General features: G+C 35.0%; 3 protein-coding genes across 5 annotated transcripts; 2 read left to right on the top strand and 1 right to left on the bottom strand.

The window, feature by feature from the left end:
• Positions 1–1,147: 1,147 nt before the first annotated feature.
• LOC140967747 (plasmodesmata-located protein 7) lies at positions 1,148–2,685 on the bottom strand. Its single transcript, XM_073428471.1, has 3 exons — positions 1,765–2,685; positions 1,571–1,687; positions 1,148–1,451 (listed from the first exon to the last, which is right to left on the bottom strand). The coding sequence occupies exons 1-3, from the start codon at positions 2,516–2,518 to the stop codon at positions 1,444–1,446; spliced, it is 879 nt and encodes a 292-aa protein (XP_073284572.1). The 5' UTR covers positions 2,519–2,685; the 3' UTR covers positions 1,148–1,443.
• An 8,311-nt stretch (positions 2,686–10,996) lies between these two features.
• Positions 10,997–13,773, top strand: LOC140967737 (probable inactive receptor kinase At1g48480). The gene is made up of 2 exons (XM_073428456.1): positions 10,997–12,468; positions 12,993–13,773. Exons 1-2 carry the CDS (start codon positions 11,184–11,186, stop codon positions 13,616–13,618), a joined length of 1,911 nt encoding a protein of 636 aa, XP_073284557.1. The 5' UTR covers positions 10,997–11,183; the 3' UTR covers positions 13,619–13,773.
• A 2,259-nt stretch (positions 13,774–16,032) lies between these two features.
• LOC140967738 (uncharacterized) lies at positions 16,033–21,159 on the top strand. 3 transcript variants are annotated; one of them, XM_073428458.1, is made up of 7 exons: positions 16,037–16,335; positions 16,442–16,524; positions 17,301–17,476; positions 17,709–17,796; positions 17,906–17,966; positions 18,146–18,215; positions 20,809–21,159. In XM_073428458.1, the coding sequence occupies exons 1-7, from the start codon at positions 16,245–16,247 to the stop codon at positions 20,933–20,935; spliced, it is 696 nt and encodes a 231-aa protein (XP_073284559.1). In that variant the 5' UTR covers positions 16,037–16,244; the 3' UTR covers positions 20,936–21,159. The 3 variants fall into 3 exon arrangements, with proteins under 3 accessions (XP_073284560.1, XP_073284559.1, XP_073284558.1); XM_073428457.1 differs by having other exon boundaries at positions 16,041–16,335; positions 16,436–16,524; positions 20,809–21,158; XM_073428459.1 differs by lacking the exon at positions 17,709–17,796 and having other exon boundaries at positions 16,033–16,335; positions 16,436–16,524.
• Positions 21,160–21,902: the final 743 nt, after the last annotated feature.

Raw genomic sequence — 21,902 nt, forward strand, 5'->3', positions numbered from 1 at the left:
GAGTTATAAGTGATATTGCTAATTTTTTTTTTTTACTTAAAAGAAAATTTAAACTATATTTTTCATTAATATGTGACGATCATTTTAGAAATCACATATATATGTTGTTCTAAGTTCTGAAGTTAAATGATTTGATAGCCTTGGGTTTATATATGGATGTAAATGAGTAATCCTTACATAAATTAAAAGATAAAGAACATGAGATAGTTACATTAGGCCAATTCTATGAAATAATATGAAGATGGAACTTTTTAAATTCTCTTTACCATTGTACAAAAAACATTAATCTAATTCCCTCCTTTTAAGGCACTTTTATAAGTTACTTTATCTTTGCACAACTTTGTTTAATGTTTTTGCCACGAATTACTAGCAATTATTTTAGTACAATTACAAGCATTTTCATACACTAACATTGATAATTGAGTTTTGATTCCGGAATTAATATTTTTACAAATATCCACGTGTATCTTTATAATAAATATCATTTTCAAGAAATTTTTTAAATAATAAAATTATTATATATCCGAGTGATGGGCCGGGTAAAAGTGATGCAAGAAAAGTTGGCATTAATGGTTACTTTAAGGATTCAAGCCTTTTCTGAATCTTTCTCCTTTTATTTCTTTTTCTTTGTCATGAATTCTTCCTACTTAAGTATTAATGTGTACAGTTTGAAATATGATTTCTTTTTTTGGGTTACTTCACGGAAAACATTAGTGCCTCAAGAATTTATTAAACTCAATAAAGCATGCATAAATTGATCGATTAATCAAAGGTAAAAACTTGTGTGAGACGGTCTCATATGTCGTATTTTGTGAGACAGATCTTTTATTTGGATCATTTATGAAAAAATATTACTTTTTATGCTAAGAGTATTATTTTTTATTATGAATATTGGTAGGATTGACCCATCTCACAGATAAAGATTCGTGAGACCGTCTCACAAGAGACATACTCTTAATCAAATAGGAAATTGATTCCGATCCCATGTTCTTAAAAAATTTTAAAAAAAATTCAATATATAAGTATTTCAATAATAAAATTAAAAAGTTTCATACGAAATTCATGGCGATGTTCAACAAGATTACAATAATCAAGAAACATATAATTGCATTTTAAATTATTAATTATTAAAGTAGAAAAAGGGGAGAAAACGCATTCGTTCTTCACAATAACAACACAACTTTTACAAGTGGAGAAAGAGTTGGAATCTTAATACCTTCCATTTCCCTTCTCTTTTAACTTGATGATAAAAGAAACCTAATAATGCTACTAATAATATAATAAAGACAGCTATCAAAAGTGATTTTTGAAGAAGATTGAAAGCCAAGTTGATGTCCACTATGAAAAAAGGCAAAAAGGGCTTCGCCATAAAGCAAGTCTACGTCGAATATTCAGAGTGAACATGGCATGGTCAATCCCACAAATCCCATATTTTTTTTAATCTTATTTACCTGCAAAAACAGAAAATGTAACCAAACATTAGATACAATAAAATTTACAATCGAACCCATAAAATGATCAATAGCTACACAAATCTTGATATTTAAAAAAAAATTAAATGAAGTTTCACCTTTTCCACCGGACAACCTTCTAAGAAAGGTGAGAAAGATGATGAGCAAGGCGACTACGGCCAATAATCCAATGATGATTGCAAATGTCTTCTCCGACTCGCTGTGATCAGATGACTCTGTAATTGAATATAATTTATTGATACATTGTTAATGCAATTTTGTAGAAAAAGTTGATTAGCAAAATTTTTCTTACCGTGATGCTGATTTGCGTATATTTGAGCAGCACTTGTGGAATACCTCGCATAACACTTGGCCAAGAACATATCCCCAAACACAGCGCCACCGCACTCGGACTTCAGCCGCCGTATCGCCTCAGAGACGCAATCCTGGCACTGCCCCGTGCTTAAGTCTCCCACACATTGCGCCACCCCTTCGACGTCCTCGGAACCCCCGACCCTGTACGCGCCTCCGGCCCCATTCAAACTCGCCAGCATGGCATCGCGGTGGCTCATCTCATCTGCGCTGTAACCATTGGACGGCCCGCATTTCTTCATCGCCACGGTCTTGTCCTCCACCCCGATGAACGAAGCGTTGTCGTATTTCAAGAAGCAGCCTTCCAGCTGTATGGCGCCGCCGCATGTCTGGGGGCATAGCGGGCCGAGCTTCGTCGCGGCTTGAGCCACACAGGTGGCGCAGTCCGGCATGGCTAAATCAGCCCGGCATTGGTATAGCCCGTAAACTACGTCTTGTGAGCTTGAGCCCATTATTGTGTACTTATTGTAGGAAGAGTAAGTGGCTGAATTCACGAGGGATGTGAGGAGTGAATTGACATTTGATTGATAGGGGGAGTTGGGTTCATATTTTATCTGTGAGCAGCCGCCGTAGAGGAACGTGTCGAGAGACGAATGTGCAGGGAATATGAAGATGAAGATGAAGAAGAAGAGGAAGACGACATGGAGGGAAATTTTTAAGAATTGAAGAATTTGGCGTGCTGTAGTTTTCTCCATGAATACGAGCTTTGATTGTCTGTGAGAAGAAGACAGATCAATTAGAGGCAACGTTGTGTAATTATGGGAGTGCTAATGGATTGAAATGGCTACTTCCATGGTAGTGTATTTATTTAACCAGGAATTGGCTTTTTAAAATTGGGATCCTTCGTCCCATTTTACGTTCATTTCATACTAGGGAGAAATAATTTGAACGAAAAATTGTATAGGTCCAAACATTACTACATAAGATGTATAGGTCCAAACAGCAGGAGTTTAAATATGTTTCAATGACTAATGCAAAATAAACCTTTAATTAATTTCACAAATAAATAAATAATTTAGAGAAATTAATCACATCGTGTACCTTCTATATATTTACTTGCATATCAAATCGGTTTAAAATAATTTTTTACAAATGTTAGTCATTTGATTTTTTTTTAAGAAATAAGTAAATTAATTGACTGATACAGAACTGTATAATCTAATCAATGAATAAAAAAGATTCCAACATTTAAGTAAGTAATAATTATGTCAAATATTAGTGAGTGTTAATTTTGAATTTGAGTCGGATTAGATAATTAAATCTAATATAAGATTTCAATTTCCATAAATAAATATTTTATGGAAAAGTTGCATTTGGATATGCAGGCCTCATGGTACGTAATATAATAAATAAATTGATATAAAAGTAAATGGAAGAACAATTTCTGTATAAATATTTGTTCACAAAATGAGGAGCTAGACATGAAAATTTGATACAACTATCATTAGTATGCCGGCATTTTCAATGCTTTGGATCCGTAACCAGTTTCGGAGAATCGCTAGCGGACACCAGAAATCAGCTCCGGCTCGGTGGATCAAATGTTTCTAGCCTCCCATGTTCCCGGCCTCCCTAGGGAGAAACATTCTTCCACCACCCAACCGGACGCTAGCTACTCAAATGGCCGCCTCATCATTGATTTCAGACGTACATATGACTGATTAACAAGGCACCATTATATTTGGTTTCGTCGAGTGATTTTTTATCGAATGATAAATCATTTGATTTAATGGGATAAATAGGTAAACTTGGTCAAGAAATTTGAGAAGTTTCAAAATCCAATTGCCTCCATCTGCCATGGACGATCGATATTGGCTACCCTTGGTATTGTTAAAGGCCGAAAGTGTACTGCATATCCTGTTGTGAAACATGCATTTATTGCTGCGGGTGCTCATTGGGTATAGTAGAAGCAGGCCGCCTTCCGCACCAGTGAGGGGAACCCACTAAAAAAAAAAAAAAGGTTAAAAACCGTCGCTACAACCGTCGCTAAAAGGGTTAAGCGACGGTTCTAGCGACGGTTTGAAAAACCGTAACAGGAAGCCGCGTCGCTATTTTGCAGCGACGGTTTCCCAAAAACCGTTACCTGTAGCGACGGTTTTACTGAACAAGACCGTCGCTAATTTAGCGACGGGTTAAATACAAACTGTCGCTAATATTAAGCGACGATTTTACATAACCGTCGCTGCATAAAAGCGACGGTTTCTAAAATCCCGTCGCTATACTAAGCGACGGTATTTGAATATCCGTCGCTATATTAAGCGACGGTATTTGAATATCCGTCGCTATATTAAGCGACAGATTTTCGAAATACCGTCGCTATATAAAGTGACGGTTTTTCAAAGGACCGTAGCATAATTAAGCTACGGTTTTCTGTAAAAAAAATTAAAAGTCATCAAAATACTACGCAAAATTTCAAAAATACGATACACCACAAATATTAAATTTTCGATAAAAAAAAAACTTTAAAAATCTTACTTGTGCGAAGATATGCAGATCCACGTAACGCTGAAAGATTACACCGACGAGCAAATCTACGAAATTAATACAAAAAAAAGTTAGTACAAGTAAAAAAACAGAAAATGCGAAAAAATTGATAGAATTCCGCTAAAAAGTAAAAAATCCGAATAGGCGAAAATCGCTGCAATTTGTTCGCGAACTTCGGTATATAAAGAATTATAGCGACGGTAGTCGAAAAACTCGTCGCATTAGCGACAGTTAAGCATAACCGTCGCCGATCTATAAATTAAAGCATATTTCTAATAAATTATAAATAAACCGAAATATAACAATTTCATAAGCTTACACAGAAACAACGTTGCAGTAAAATACAACACAACGTTCTTGAAAAATAAAATCTAAGCTATAAATAAACCAAAATATAACAATTTGAATCGAGGAACTAATTAACACTCTCTCCAATTATGACAACGAGGTGTTAGTGGTCCTGGTGTACAGCTGCTGGCGATAATGAGCTCACAACATACATTCCAATCACACCACTAGATATAGTCCCCTAATTACCTTCCTCGCTGGCATTTGCAAGCAAATACAACATCAGAGCAATTATCACTATGTCTGCAAGATCATTTAACAAAAACACATCCATGAATACACACATCCAGTAAGTTTGCTTTGAGAAAGGGGAAATAACAATGAAACGTCTCATATGACTAACTTAGGATATAACACAACAACAAAAATGACTTTCCGCAGCGCATCTTCAACAGCGTGCATTAAAAGCACGCTGCGAATAGTACTTTTAACGGCGTGCTTCAATATGTGCGCTGTTAATATTGTTGCACTTGACAGAAATAACGGTGTGCAGTAAAAGCACGCTGCGGAAAGTAATATCCGCAGCGTGCATTTATGTGTGCTGTAAATATTATATACTTTCCGCAGCGTGCTTTTAATGCGCGCCGTTAATAACATATATATTAACGACGCGCATTAAAAGCACGCTGCGGAAAGTCATATGATATACTATCCGCAGCGTGCAATAATGTGCGCTGTTAATACTCTATGCATTCACGGCGCGCAGTAAAAGCACGCCGTTGAAATGGGTGAATTTTTAAATTAGCAACGGTTTAATAAACCGTCGCTAAATTATTTGCTACAGTTCAATAAAAACCGTCGCTAAATTTAGAGACGGTATAAAATAACCCGTCGTCGATTTTAAATCGGCTACGGTTTAATAAATAACCGTCGGTTTTAGCGACGGTTTTTATTGAACTGTCGCTAATAGTTGTAAATCGGCGACGGTTATGTTTAAACCGTCGCTACTAGTGACAGTTTAATGAAAAACTGTCGTTAATTGTCGCAAATTGTCTATAAATATCCGATTTTCCATCACTTTACAACACTTAAACTTTTCTCTAATATGCGTTTTTAATTTTGGTTTAAGTACATTTTTTTTAAAATTTTTGGTTAATTTTTTAAGTGTTAGTTAAGAGATGATAGTTTTACTGAAATTTTTTTTAAAATTTATTAAATTATAAAAGTAATTTTTTTTTTATTTTTACGCAAAATTTAGCGACGGTTTTATGAACTGTAACTAAATGTAGCGACAGTTTTGCAACCGTCGCTAAATTTAAACACCGTCGTTCCATTAACGACGGAGTAAAAACTGTTGCTAATTTAGCGACGATATTTTTGGTATTGAATCGTCGCAAATTAGCGACGGTTATATTAAAAACCGTCGCTAATATTTAGATTTTTTTTAATATTAACGGCGTGCATTGCACGCTGCGGATAGTTGTATTAACAGCGTACATACGCACACCGTTGATAGTAGTATTAACAGCGTGCGCATGCACGCTGCGGATAAACTTGAACTTTCAACAGCTTGCAATTTCGCAGCGTGCAATGTGCGCCGCGGAAAGAGTATTTGTGCGCTGCGAAAAGCCATTTTTGTTGTAGTGTAAACTAACGAAATCACATGCATCTAAAAGTTGATGAAAGAAAATAACAAAATCAGAATTCAATTAAATAACATATGAGAAAATAACATACACTTTGAGTCTTTAGCATCATGTTTTTAAAGTCAAGATGACTTCATAACATATCATGCCAATCTAAATATAAAAATGTAGCCAAGCAAAAAAAAAAATTAGATTCTTACCATTAATCCATTATTCTTCCACCACGAGACCTTTGGAGCTTACACTTGAGGGATGCTTTACTTTGTCGTGTGCATGAGGGTACCTACAAACAACATATATCATATAAACATAATCTAAAAATATAAAATATCAAAATATATATTGCACCAACCTTTTTTAAAAAAAGAAATATACCAAGCACCTACTTACCATTACACAAAACTATAAATATATACCAAGCATGAACTTACTTCGCTCCAACTTACTGAGCCACATTCTTCTCCATGAACATCAATGACTAAATAAAATAGATAATAAAATCATGTGAGCATTTTCACAATTACAAATAGTTGATCGATAATTAAACATAAACATCCATCCAATAGTTGTCACTTCAATGACAAAGACTCTAAAACCAATGACGAGGTGTTTACTACGAGTTATTATAAATAAATTTAAGTAGATAAAAATCTATCATTTTATTTGATATTAAGTTATGAAGTAAAATATATAATAATAATAATAGAATGATAGAAAAGGAGTTTAAGTATTCATAAAAAGTACTAAAAAATTAAATATTTACTTACTTGTGGGGATTTCATTTTTTTTTTTAAAATTTAATAAAAAAATTATTAATATATTCGGGTCGGGTCGGGAATCCCGTCGGGCATATCCTATTTTCCCGATCCCTTTCCCGATTCAGAGCGGGTCAGGAAAAATCCCGACCACTCGGGTTGGGAAAATTTCGGGTCGGGAAAATTTCGGGCCGGGCCCGGATTATGATTTCACAGCCAGTGGAAACCCCATATGTTAAGATATGTTGGCCTTGGGTGGCATTTGCTGTCTACATATGATCTGATCAACATGCATATATTGATCAGATCATATGTAGACAGCAAATGCCACCCAAGGCCAACATATCATAACGTACATATGGGGTTTCCACTGGCTGTAAAATCATAATCTTTGCCTATCCCAGTGAATCTTAATAGAAACATATGTAATTTTCCACACATCAACTTCTGATCATGATACTTTTTTGTTCAGCAGCAGCCAGTTCTCGCCTGGAATCAACAATTGAAGAACTTGACCTCAAAGAAACTTCCTCTGGTGAGATTCTTGAGTATGATTGGTAACTAACTATTCATACATATTACATTTTTTTTTCCTGATTGAAGAAGTTTTGATAATGCAATTTTTGCTCTCACATTTGTATTAATTTACTTAAACCTTTTATGATTTAGTTCAGTTCTTATTGGTGTTGCGACTTTCGAAAAATTGCATCGTCCATCAGTTATAGTTCTTTTGCAGTTACAATGCAGGATTACATGGAAGACTACGAGGTGATCATGGTTCCTTTTCAATCTCTTCAAGCTCTCGAATGCCACGTGGATGCCGTATGCTTCTAGCTAGCTATGATGGATTGGTGATCCACGGGGGCCGAGCTCCAGAATACTTGGCATTGGATGAAAGTGTGCTTAAATTGGGGAAGGAATTTATGGAATCTGGGAAACCGATGGCATCAATAGGCCATGGACAACAAATTTTATCAGCTGCTGGTGTTCTAAAGGCAGCTTTTCACACCCCTACATCGTTAAATAGCTACTATAAGTATATATGCATGATCATCCCATATGATAATTTTATGTGCTGCACCTTTTCTCCCTTTCATCGTTTCAATTTAGTTGCACAATTCATTGGAAATATGGATAATATCATTTTTTCAAATGTTTTCATCAGGGCAAGAGATGTACTGCGGTACTGCATATCCTGCAGTGAAGCTTAATGTTGTTCTGTTAGGGGCAACATGGCTAGAACCCGAACCAATCGATCGTTGCTTGACTGATGGTAACCTTGTCACTGGTGGACTTTTTGGTCTGCACGTGACATTCTAGTCACGTTTTCTTACTATACTTTACTTCTTAATTAAATGCATATTAAATTATCATGTTTATATTGTGATATTAATGACCAAATTTTCGATATAATAAATAAAATATATTTAAAATTTTCTTTTATCTAATAGTGAAACAAAAATTAGGGTTCTATTTTTATTTTTAAGCTGAATTTTGTTTCACTCATGGTACATAGAGTAAAGATTTAATTTTTATAATTAATTTTATCTTCAAAGACAATATGTTATTTTTGAGTTAATTCACTATTTTAATTTTCAATTAATGATTTATCTTAATTTCAATATTAATGTGAAATTATTATTATTTAAAAGTTGTAACTCATTTTCATAAATTCCTTTCAATGTGATAACAATTTCTCCTAATTAAATTGTCAACCTTTCATGTCACTTTTGTGTATTATATAAATCATCACAACCCATTTTCATTTTTCTTACAAAGAGAGTGGAGAGACAAGCCATAAACCCTATATTTTATCACAACTAAATTTACTAAGTACTATTCCAATTCATTTTATTTTGTCAATTTGTCACCACCAATTTATTCCCTCCCATACTAATATCTGCTCATTCTTTTTATTAAATTAGAGTGGTGGCGTAAGGATTAAAGGGCACTGAAAATAATCGTCTTTTATGTGGATACATTGGGTATGATGTACTTATGGATATTTAAGAATTTCTTTATGAAATATAATTCTTAAGCTATGTAATGAAGTTGATGATAGAAGATGATCAATAATAGATTCCATTATATGAAGCTGAGATCGAGGTAAGTGGGCTTTTGCTATGTATTTCTTTGTAATTTAAACTTTGTATAAGTATTTCATGACATTCTTGTATGTGTGTCAAACCATTTTCGAAAAATGCTATTATATATTTCATAAAATCTTGATCGATGTACGATATGTTCCTTCTATTTCCGAAGTTCTTTGATTCTGCTGAGTTCATTCAAAAATTCCGATAAGTGTTGTTTGATACATCTGATTCTGAGGTGTACTGTTATGATTCGAGTGGGATATGCAACGACGATTGTAAATTCTATATAGCCCCCATCAGTGGGTATAAAACTGTGTTCTGGCCTCACCCCTTAGAGGACTAACATATGAGGGACAATTTAACCATGGAAAACGAGATGAATAACAATGTTTTCATTTGTTCTGATTCGTTCTGTTCTGAATTGTCTGATAATCTCTCTTTCACATTCGATTCCGATTCTGATATGATATGATATACTATGTTTTGAAAATCTGTTTGCAATATGGAATTTAAATTATCTTTATATGTACTTGTGGTAATCGATCGGCGCCCCTCACTTGCTGAGTGTTTCCCAAAACATTCACTCTCTTATTTCCCCCCTCAGATAAGAATGAAAAGGAACTCGAAGAGGAAGAGCATACATAATCTCGGTCTGATTAAAAAGGAGACATTTAGAAGTGCTACTATTATTTGATTTTTGCTGGCCCTATGATGATAAGTTTTAGCTTCCGCTGATGTATTTGATTATGTTTTGTACTTCGAGATATAAGAACAAATTTCGTCATGAAATAATATACTGATTTTTGGTTAAATTATACATTATGAGTCTTGTTGTTTTTGAATTTTATTTGAAAACAACGCCGATGTCGCGCTCGTTCGGGGCGTGACATATATCCTTGACTAAAAATCATATAACCTACGTAAATTCCTGCAAACTTGTCCGTCAATACTTCAAGAAATTAAAGGATAATATTCTTCGACGAAATATGAAATTGGTAATCTGATTTTATTGTATAAATATCATAATGTCAGTGCTGTTTTTAATTCTCATTATTCGGTTAGTATTATCTTGATTACATATAATTCAATTTTTAATTTCTATCGACTATATTTAAATATATTCAATCATGATAATAATTGTTTAAAAATATACATTCTTGAAAATTTATTAAGGAATTCATTTTGTTAAAAAAACTGTAAAAAAACATTTTAGAACTAATTGTTTTAATTGACTTGTTGTATGGTGAGCTCTAATTTTTGTATCTATTTGCATTTTTGTGGAAGTTGTGTTTTTATGGAATATTTTGAATTTTGACAAAAATTTGTGTGAGACCCATAATTTGAATTTTGACAAAAATTTGTGTGAGACGGTCTCACACGTCGTATTTTGTGAGACATATCTCTTATTTGAGTCATCTATGAAAAAGTATTACGTTTTATGCTAAGAGTATTACTTTTTATTGTGAATATCGGTAGGGTTGACCAGTCTCACAGATAAAGATTCGTGAGACCGTCTCACAAAAGTCCTACTCTTTGATTTTTAATCTTGAATACAAATAAACTCGTGTTTAGATTTTTTTTTATTTGATAATTTTCAAAAACCATAGATTAATCGAGGTTCTTCAACTTATTTTAAGTTGTTTTTTAAGATAAAAACAAGGTATCACATAATCTCTAACTAATATTATATAATAGAAGAGAACTCATTTCAAATATAATTTTGTAGGGTAAATCTCACGAGAGACGAGTTAGATTCGAATAGTGAAAATTAATATTTTTGGAAAAAATTATTTTATAAATCAAATCGGATAAAAAATACATCTAACACAATTAACCAGTCATGATAGTTTTGCTGTCCTAGAAATGAAATACCAAACTCCAAACATATTTGGAATATGAAAATGACTCCAGGTGGTTCTTATTGGAGGGATTTGACATTAAATGGGTAAAATCCAGTAACAGTTCACTGTTTGTACTGACTCAGACAACTATCAGAATTTCAGACATGAAACCCACTCCTTTTTAAACTTCTCCAAACCTCAACAAAAATCACACAAATCTACCTCTGTTAAGGTCGACCAAACTGCGGGATCATCGATGAGGCACTTCGATTTAGAATTCTGCGCCTTTCTCATTCTCACCGCCGCCATTCTGCTGCCATTCACCGCCGCGGACATTGCCGGTGAACGGGCGGCGCTCGTCGCCTTTCGTTCCGCGGTGGGAGGACGAGTCCTCCTCTGGGATCTAACTAGGCACACTCCCTGCTCGTGGGCTGGCGTCGTGTGCAATGCGCCGTCGAATTCCACCGTCGTTGAGCTCCACTTTCCGGGAATGGGGCTCTCCGGCGTGATTCCACCCAATACGATCTCCATTTTGACCAATCTAAATACACTCAGTCTCCGTTACAATTCGATGTCGGGGAATCTGCCGCCGGACTTTTTCTCTTCACTGACTTCACTCCGTAATCTCTATTTGCAGCACAATTCTTTCGATGGCGAAATTCCGGATTCTTTGTTCTCCTTGACCTCTCTTGTGCGTGTAAATTTGGCGGATAACAATTTCTCTGGCCGAATTTCGCCGTCATTCAATAAATTGACCCGTTTGGGGACGCTGTACTTGCAGGACAATCGCTTTTCTGGTCAAGTTCCTGATCTGGATTTTCCTCCAGCTCAGTTCGATGTTTCTAATAATAATCTTACTGGAGAGATTCCAGAACACCTTTCGGGGAAGCCCAGGAGTTCTTTTCTTGGAAATTCGCTCTGTGGCTCTCCGCTCGACTCTTGTGGTGGTGGAAAATCCAAGAAAAATCTCTCTGCAGGGGCGATTGCTGGGATTGTAATCGGTTCGGTAATCGGGTTGTTGCTGATGTTATTGCTGTTATTCTGCTTGTGCAGAGCGTGCGCTGGAAAGAAAAAAAAATCAAATAATGAAGACGTGGCTAATGTGAGAGATCTCGAAGTCCCACCGGAGAAAATGGAGAGCGCAGTTAAAAATGGGGCCGCGGGTGGTAGTTTTGCGGCGGCATTGGGGGCGAAGGAGAAAGGCAAGGTGGTTGTGGATGGCAAGAAAGGGCTGGTATTCCTGGGGAAAACGGGGTGGCACTTCGACTTGGAGGATCTTCTGAGGGCGTCGGCTGAGGTTTTGGGGAAGGGAACATTCGGAACCGCATACAAAGCGGTACTTGAAACGGGGCTGGCGGTGGTGGTGAAGCGGCTGAGGGATGCTAATATGGGAGAAAGGGAGTTTAGGGAAAAGATGGAGGAAGTTGGAAGATTGGATTATGAAAATTTAGTGCCTTTAAGAGCTTATTACTATAATAAGGAGGAGAAGCTGTTAGTGTATGAATATTTGCCAATGGGGAGCTTGTCTGCTTTGTTACATGGTGAGAATTCTTCTTGATCTTGTTGAGATTATTAATCTTATTCCTTAGTGCCTGGAATGAGTGTTTTTTTAGTGTTTGTGGCCCATAATTTGCATCTTGTTATGTAGTTATATTTAGTTTAGATGTCATTTTGATTTACTTCTAAGGCTGCAAATTGGAATAGTTTAGGATAAAGGTTGCGATGCATAAGCAGAATGAGACAGTGATAATGCCTTTTGCCTGTTCGTTTTTATTTTTTTTTTCTATGTTTGCAGTAACTAGTTAACATCATTTGTCTTACTTTAGCTCAAAGTCAATGCTGAAGGATTCCTTTTCTTCGGATTCTTTTCTTGCCTTTGGTCTTGCTAAACTTGTTCTTTTAAGGCACTACTAGCTAGTCTTGCTATGCATAGAATCTTGGCGTGCTGCCAAATTCTCGTTCTTTTGAAAACTGTGTGATTCTTTACTCAAATGGGGTTCCAATTTTAGCATGTCAAAGGTAAATTTATCGGATTTGATGAGTTTTAATTCGATCTATGTTGCAGGAAACAAGGGAGTCGGCAGGACTCCCTTAAACTGGGAGACAAGGGCGGCCATCGTCCTCGGTGCAGCACGAGGAATTTCTTACCTTCACTCACAAAGCCCCACACTCTCCCATGGAAACATCAAATCGTCAAACATCCTTCTTACCACTTCGTATGAATCCCGTGTCTCCGATTTTTGCCTCGCTCAGCTTGCAGGACCTACTACCACCCCTAACCGTGTTGCTGGCTATCGTGCACCAGAGGTAACCGATCCTCGGAAAGTCTCACAAAAGGCAGATGTCTATAGTTTCGGAGTTTTACTGCTCGAGCTGCTAACGGGCAAGGCTCCGACTCATTCATTAACAAACGAGGAAGGGGTCGATCTCCCGAGATGGGTTCAGTCCATTGTTAGAGAAGAGTGGACGTCTGAAGTGTTTGATATCGAACTTCTTCGATATCAAAACGTTGAAGATGATATGGTTCAGCTCTTGAAGCTTGCAGTTGATTGCACTGCTCCATACCCGGATAAACGCCCTTCGATGACCGAGGTTTGTGGTAAAATCGAGGAGATTTGTCGTTCGAATGTACATGATCATAGCGGCAACATTGTTAATATTGAAGAACCGCAGCACTATACTGGCTCATGATGATAATTACCACCTCTTTAGAACAAAAGTTTTACATTCCTAAAGGCCCCTTGTGATTGCCTCTTCATTTTTGGAGATTGAGTACAAGCATCAACTGTTCATCTGTTACCTTTTCTTTTTTTTTTTGGCGCACTTCTGATTTTTTCCCATGTTGAGTTTCATATTTTAATGTAATTTGGTTTTGAGGAAATTTGTTATTATTCTTCCTGTTGATTGTCTGAACTGTAAAGTGACTGTCTAAATTCTTATTGTTGAGCTGGTGAAATTTGAAAAATATATATTTTTACCTTTCTAACTAAGCTCTAATTTGTTCAAACTGAGCATTTGTTGTTGATTTAATATCAGGATCAAGTAATACAAGTTACTAACTTGTAACAGCATGGCCATGTGTTTTTATTCTTATTTTTAAAATTAAAATAAATATAAAAATAGAATGTTTATGTTAATAAAAATTAACGTTAAATCAATCATTTAGGGATTACCAACAACAATGCCAATTTGCCATGTGAGAAAGAAGATTCTATCCTGCCCGTTAAAATATATTGAAGGATTTGTATTAAATAATTATAATGTCAATTTCACGGTCGGTGCCATAGGTTCTGAAACCTTAACAGCTACTCCTTTATCTATATAATATATAAACAGCTGCATTTACAAAAGAAAACTTGACTTTTCAATAATGCTTTGTTATTACAGGACAACTAATTTGGAAGTATTTCGTATCTCTTTAAGCAATTTCAATGATTTAACATATACAATTAACGAATGAGTGAATTTGGTCTTGGTATATTTCAAATCTATTATAATTATCATTATTTTTACGTTGATTAACGAACTCAACATAAATTTATTCAAGCAATCAAATGGATTTAAAAGTTAGAATTTTCAAATTCTTTCATCCAAATACAATATTAAATCAAATTTGAACGATAAATTCAGAGACAGAGAGGGTAGTATATTTTTTTAGCAATATTAACTGTGTTCGAAATCAACCGAGAGGGACTATTGGTGGGCTAACAACCCTTACTATTTACTGTGTTCACTAAATATTAAGATTGTTTGATCTATAAATCCCCATAGTTCATTTTTTTTTAATATTATTTAACTGATTCAAAAAATGTTTCTGTATTTTGGCAAAAACTTGTGTGAGACGGTCTCACGAGTCGTATTTGTGAGACAGATCTCTTATTTGGGTCATCCATGAAAAAGTATTACTTTTTATACTAAGAGTATTACTTTTTATTGTGAATATGGGTAGGGTTGACCCGTCTCACAGATTAGGATCCGTGAGACGGTCTCACATAGGGCTGGGAAAATATACCGAAATATCGAAATACCGTACCGAAAAAATACCGAAATTACCGAAAAAATCAATATACCGAAAATTTCGGTACGGTAGGTATGATACCGTACCGAAATTTTCGGTATCGGTATCGGTAATTAAATTTTTTTTTTTCGGTATACCGAAATACCGAAAATAATTTTTTTTTATTTTTTTTTTTAAATTTAAGATCGGTATACCGAAAAAATGTCGGTATACCGAAAATATTTTCGGTATACCGACATTTTTTCGGTATACCGATATTTTTTCGGTGTCGGTACGGTATCCGATATGAACTTTTTCATATCGAAAATTCGGTATACCGAACATTCGGTATACCGAATTTTCGGTATCGGTATCGGTATGGATTTTTCCATACCGATATTTACGGTACGGTATACGGTACCGTAGTTCGGTACGGTATACCGTACCGTACCCACCCCTAGTCTCACAGATTAGGATCCGTGAGACAGTCTCACATGAGACCCCCTCCTTTAAAATAGTGCAATTTCTGCACCAAATATTATATCCATCTCCAACCATCTACTTCAAATCTTACTCTAAAAAAAATATTCTCAGAATATTTCTTTTTAAAAATATATTTAACAAAATATTAATACTAACAAAATATTTTTTATTTAATATATTAATTAAATGCTTTTAAATCATTTAAAATATATTAAAGAATTCATATATTATTAAATATATTATTTATTAAATTAATCATAATTTAAAAATAATAAAAAAGTAAATAAAAAATTCAAAAAACGTCAAAATTGCCTCCTGCGTCAAATTTAACGCAGGAGGCGAGCGCCCCGGTTGGAGGGCATAGGACAGCAAAATAGCGTGAAATACTATTTTCAAGTCTCGGTTGGAGATGTCTTTAGCTAGCTTCTCTTCTCGGGTTCAATTCCATGTCCGCGTGTGTTGTAATAAAAAAAAAAATAGATCCGAACTCTGGTAAAAACTTGTAGTTCCATTATTTGTGTTCAAAGAATTGATGATGATATAACATGAATCAATCAATCAATAGCCGAGTGGGAAACATTTGACATTATCTCCGAGGCCATAAATGTCACGTGAAAGATGTGTGTGGTAGCTGTCTTGAGAAAAACAGAGGGGCTGCGCTATGGAAGCAGCACGTGTTTTTCGCTCTGTATTTTCAGTGGCTCTCATGCGGCCGCCTCGCCTAAACATTTATCCTCTCTTCTTGACATTCTTCACTCAGCGCAAACCCTACCTCCTCCCCATCTCAACTCCTGCTTCCAATTTTATTTTTTGAACGTTCATTCGTTGATTCTAGCTATGGAGATAGATTTCATGGGTCTGTATTCCCAGAATCCAGCTCCCGGGGCGGTGCAGAACAGTTACGAGCCCGATGAGTTCGTGGATTCAGGTATTAATTAATTGGCCGCGGGAAATCCTTCTCGATTTGCCGAATATCAATTGGGAATCGATTGTTGATTGATTAATTAATTCATGTTATATATCTTTAGGCATAGGAAGTGGGGAAGGTAATGTGTCCTTGTCTCTTTGTACCAGTTCTCCCATGGAAGAAAAAGCAGTGTTCCGAGATTTTCCCCGGGTTAGATTTCTTGCTTTTTTTGGGAAAACAATACATCAAATAAATCAAATTCTACTTTCACATTTATATATATATATATAATATAATTATTTATCCATATATATCGGTACACCGCATTTTCAGGTGGGAACCTGCGACTGTCTGAATCTATGTGCCAATTAATATCTCTTTTATGTTCTATTCTATAATAATTTTATTTCCATGCTTTTTTTTTTTTAAACTTATTATTGTCACATATATTAGCAGTGAGCCTCATATTTTATGTGCTTATTAATGAAAATTTGCAGAATATTTTTTTTAAAAGAATATTTCAATTTACATGCTAGCTAGTTGAAATAAAATAATATTTCTGGACAAACGAGATGCTGTTCGATCTACACTTTTTCAAAGAATTGCTGTACGTGAAAAAAAAAGTACAAGATGGTTCAGATCAAGGGAGCAATACTTCCAATACCTTAGAAAAATATTTAGACGATTAATATTTATGTAATTATCTGTTATTAATCTAATATATTGTTTTTTTGTATGTATATTTTTTTTTTATTATATTTGTTATTTGTGAATTGAACTTTACGGTTATCTATCGCCACAAGAAGACCGATTTTTACTTTTTTTTTTCTCAGACCCAAAAATATTTTGACTTCATTTGTACTGGCAAACGGTTAACAAAATTATATTATACCCAATCATTTTTGCTTATAATTTTTTTTATTTTTATTTTGGCCGTGATAGACATCTGAACATAGAGTTTACTTGTAATATTTTCTTGATCACAGAAAAAGATAGGGAAGTCTCCTGCAGAAAATATGACAATGATGCGGAATTCGGCTTGTAACTACGACTGGGTAAATGCTCAACCAAGAGAACGATCTTGTCAATCCTTTGTTGGGAAGCAGGTCATCGGTCACTCGGGTTTTCTATATAATCGCGACGATAGTTTACCGATTTCAAGGTGATTAAATTGCATGAGTCCACGAACTTACGAACTCATGAGGCGTATTTATTTAATTAGGTTGATATGATATATTTCGGTCAGATTGACTACAAATGGAAATGTCAAATAAAGGAGTTAACTCACCCCGCTTTGTTAATGGTACTTAACTTGGAAAAATGGTGTGATAATAGGTACATTTTTATGAAAATATATGTAAAAATAATTGAATAATTTGGCTTATAATTTTTAGGAACAAATTTGAGCGCCCACTCTCGTTCCCAGCTTCATCGACCATATTCTGTCCCACAGATGCACCCATTTTTTTTCATGCACAAAAGGTCACCCTCCCTATATTTTATTTCAATTCTTTCTTTAATCTTAACATTGCATGTATTAAAGAATCCTAACTTTTTGAAGTTTCTTCCTTGATCAATGCATAATTAACAGGCTGATAGAAAAGTGTATGCTATTGGGGATGCATCTTTCGATGATACCCGAAAGTCCAAAGGTGGTATCAATGCACTACTTCTCATCGATTGTTGACAGTGTATTTAAAAAAAGTTGACTCGCTGTTACCCTTCCCCCAAGTTGTAATTAAAAAAAAAGTTGACTTTGATAAAATGAAATTAAAAATTACTTGATAATGTATTAATTTGTTTTATTTACAATGTTTATGTCTTAAAATAGGTTATACCCCAACAGTGGCTATGGCCCGGAAAGCAACATTGGCCAGATTCCTGGAGAAGCGGTCTCACCGGTAAATCTTGATGAATTTCTCAACAATTGGTCCACGATCTTTCCAAAGTTTTTTTATGCATTGAAATTATCACGAAAGCCGAGTCTTCAAAAGTTTAACATGTTTATCGGAGGATTCTGCTATCTATAAAATGAAGAAGAAAGGAGATTTTTTTTGTTTTAGAAAGTTGTGAGCTTCACAAACCTTAAGGACATCATGTCTACAACTTAGTGTTGGTCCCACTTGCGGAAATTTGAGATAATAAATATGAAAATAAAGAATAAATTGGACACCGAGATTTACGTGAAAAACCCCTAAAAATTATTAGGGTAAAAAAAACGGGCAAGATGAAAAGATTTCCACTATAATATTTTATGGTGTACAACCTACTCACTGTGTTTTCAAAGAGAACACACACTCTCTTAATACAGGAGAAGAAACACATCACAAATATTATAGAACTAAGCACTCAAACGCTATAGGATGAGAGAAAACTCGAAGAAGGGATGATTTCAGAATGAAAGGGGAGAGCTCTATTTATAGAGCCACTTGTCCATGTGAAAACGCGTATAAAAACGCGTTTTCTCCTCTGCTTCATTTTTCAACAAAGTCTGCAATTCATAACGTGTTCAAATGTTTCCACCTACTTTTGTTGACCAATCAATGCAGCCACTTGGCCGACTTGGTCGTCGATGAGGATTCCGTCATCCGAAGAGTATAGAGTTTTCGTTTTAGGAAAATCTTGTTGTGTAGCAACTTGACCTAGTAAATCTTTGTCAGAGTATCCCAGATAACTTTTGCTGTTTTTATTTCAGAGATACTTGACAATACTTCGTCTTCTATAGCCAAGTGTAAATTGACAACAACATTATCATTCATCTCATTTCACTTTCCATCATTCGTAATTTCCACCGGTCTATCTCCAATAGCCGTCAAGCAATTCTCCTTTTCTTAAAACTGCTTGTATCTTTATTTTCCACAGTATAAAATTGTTTCCATTGAACTTTGCTTTCTCGTACCTGTCTATCATTATGTCTACAACAATTTAGTAGACTGAACAAAATAATCCCGCATTAATAAAAAAATATAAAAAAAACTTTTCTGATATGAAAGATCAATCTAGGCTGCAACTACAGAGCATACTCAGAATTTTAAGAAATTTTAAACCAAGCCAGTGAACACTGATAAGTTTGAGTGGTGTAGATCCTTAAGTGGCCTAGCAGAAACGTAAATAGCAGGCAATGACAAGATTGAAAGGATGTGTACGTGGAGATGTGTTTGATTCTCAATCAAAGCTCCAAGTGGGAGAAATGTCGACCAAATGGCTTCATTGATCGGTCAACAAAAGTAGGCGGAGACATTTGAACACGTTATGAATTGCAGACTTTGTTGAAAAATGAAGTAGAGGAGAAAACGCGCTTTTATAAGCGTTTTCACACGGACAAGGGATTCTATAAATAGAGCTCCCCCATTCATTATGAAATCATCTTTTCTTCGAGTTTTCTCTCATCTTATAGCATTTGAGTGCTTAGTTCTGTAATATTTGCGAGGTGTTTGTTCTCCTGTATTAAGAGAATGTGTGTTCTCTTTGGAAACACAGTGAGTTGGTTGTACTCCATAAAATATTATAGTGGAAATCTTTTCATCTTGTCCGGGGTTTTTATCCTAATAATTTTTAGGAGATTTCTACGTAAATTTTGGTGTCCAATTTATTCTTTATTTTGATATTTATTATCTCAAATTTTCGCAAGTGAGACCAACACTTAGTAGATAAAGTAAGCATGCTCTCCCCAGGGAGGGTGAAATGGCTACACCTACATATCCTCTTATTGAATGTTATCATTGTTCTTTTAATTTTCATTTGTTCAATCAATTTTCATTCATATAGGAGATTGGTGGATAATTTGGACGGGTGCGAATGAAAATTGTGGTTTGAGTACTATAATGATTCGAAAGGGGTTGAAACTGATTGTGGAATAAAATTAGGGGTTGATATCAATCATTTGATGAAATTCATGGAGTTAAACCTTCATTTCCTCTCGTTTGCAATGTTTTGATAGTAGAGAAGTGGACAGTTAATTCCCCCTATAGTGAGGAGAGTAGGCTTTAAGTGCTCACAAATATCAAATTATTGGGCTGTTGATGTTTGAGTTTCGAAGTAAGACGACCCGTGAGAGGGTGAATTTGTTTAGAAAATGTGCGTCTCACCGCCACATGCTGTTGATTAAATTTAGAAAACTCTAACATAAGTTCTATCTCTGCTAGACCAGGTTGAGCAGCAAAGGAAAATCAAGTTTTTCATTTTAGGTACTTTTTAACATTTTGGATTGCGGGTTCTACTGCTCAAAAAATGACACTACCATTCAATGGCTAGCACCACTACGTGACTTGGCTCCACCATCCAAGTTCCGGCCTTGATGTTAGAGTGTTGCATCTTTCTACGTATACCTTGCAAAGCTTCATCATTTTCTTTAGATCTGTTAGTTTTATTTAATGTTTCATTTCATGTGAGCGTTGAAAGTTTACTGTAATGTAATTTGTAGATAATTTCGAACATAAATTACTATGATTTTCACGAACCTCAATCTAATTACATGAAAACGTTTTTATGCAGATTGAACCAACAAATAAAACCCCATCTAATAGGAAGGTCGTTGAATTGGCCTGAAGCCTGCGATACTACCTTTACAAAATGCAACAAGAAGATAAAAACCAGCATGCAGCATGAGGTCTTGATGTGAAATTAAGGGTAAATCTATTCCAGCACACTCTGAGAGACTGCTATTCTTGATTTATATGATTCGTTATGCATTGAAACTACCAGAAACGTCAAACAAAATCGCTGGAGTGTGTATAAAGAACACCCGTATTGTGTTCTACCCGCCGATATTTGCGTGGGAAGTTTATCATTGAAATTGCATTTGGAGTTGTAAATTGATTTTCACAAACATTTGATCTATATATATATACAAATATTTTCTTCAGAGGGAGACATCTAAAGCACCTATCTCGTGTTTCTTAGATTTGATCGTGCGACAGCGAGTCTAATTTTTTGGTCAAGCGGGATGCTACATCTTTTTCTGTAGACCCTATATTGGCAAGAGCTTTACCATATTTTAAAATGTACTAATTGACGTACTTTAGGTAGCAAGAACTCAACCTCGTCGTTCACCTGACCGCGTTGGGAAGCAATCTAACAGAACAAGAGGATGAAGAGTTAGCATTGTTGATTTTATGAACATGAAAGAGTAGGTCTCTTGTGAGACGGTCTCACGAATTTTTATCTGTGAGACGAGTCAATCCTACCGATATTCACAATAAAAAGTAATACTCTTAGCTTAAAAAGTAATATTTTTTCATGGATGACCCAAATAAGAGATCCGTGTCACAAAATATTACCTGTGATATCATTTCACACAAGTTTTTACCAATAGAGAAATATTTGATTTAACTCGGAGACCCGTAATTACTTCAATAATTTTAAAAATATATTAATTTTTTTTGTATTCGTGTAAATTATATTATTTAGCGCGGTTTAGAAAATTAAAATAAATAAACAAACAAAACAGAAATTACAATTGTCATGTAGGATGTTTTCGAAAAATACTAATAAAAACAGTGAGAGATCAATGTTTTTTGTAATAATAGTAGCAGTAATAGTAATATATTTCTATAAGTTTCAAGAGTATTGTAATCTCTTATGAGAAT

The sequence above is a fragment of the Primulina huaijiensis genome, unplaced genomic scaffold (assembly GCF_012295235.1).
Source record: "Primulina huaijiensis isolate GDHJ02 unplaced genomic scaffold, ASM1229523v2 scaffold27947, whole genome shotgun sequence".
Classification (NCBI taxonomy): domain Eukaryota; kingdom Viridiplantae; phylum Streptophyta; class Magnoliopsida; order Lamiales; family Gesneriaceae; genus Primulina; species Primulina huaijiensis.

What these genes read in the sequence shown, in the direction of transcription:
- LOC140967747 (XM_073428471.1), bottom strand. Translation starts at nt 2,518, where the DNA reads ATGGAGAAAACTACAGCACGCCAAATTCTTCAATTCTTAAAAATTTCC. An exon ending in ATACGCAAATCAGCATCACG is followed by an intron (nt 1,688 to 1,764) that starts GTAAGAAAAATT and finishes ATTCAATTACAG; the next exon opens with AGTCATCTGATCACAGCGAG.
- LOC140967737 (XM_073428456.1), top strand. Translation starts at nt 11,184, where the DNA reads ATGAGGCACTTCGATTTAGAATTCTGCGCCTTTCTCATTCTCACCGCC. An exon ending in CTTGTCTGCTTTGTTACATG is followed by an intron (nt 12,469 to 12,992) that starts GTGAGAATTCTT and finishes TCTATGTTGCAG; the next exon opens with GAAACAAGGGAGTCGGCAGG.
- LOC140967738 (XM_073428457.1), top strand. Translation starts at nt 16,245, where the DNA reads ATGGAGATAGATTTCATGGGTCTGTATTCCCAGAATCCAGCTCCCGGG. An exon ending in TGTTCCGAGATTTTCCCCGG is followed by an intron (nt 16,525 to 17,300) that starts GTTAGATTTCTT and finishes TCTTGATCACAG; the next exon opens with AAAAAGATAGGGAAGTCTCC. An exon ending in TTTTTTTTCATGCACAAAAG is followed by an intron (nt 17,797 to 17,905) that starts GTCACCCTCCCT and finishes CATAATTAACAG; the next exon opens with GCTGATAGAAAAGTGTATGC.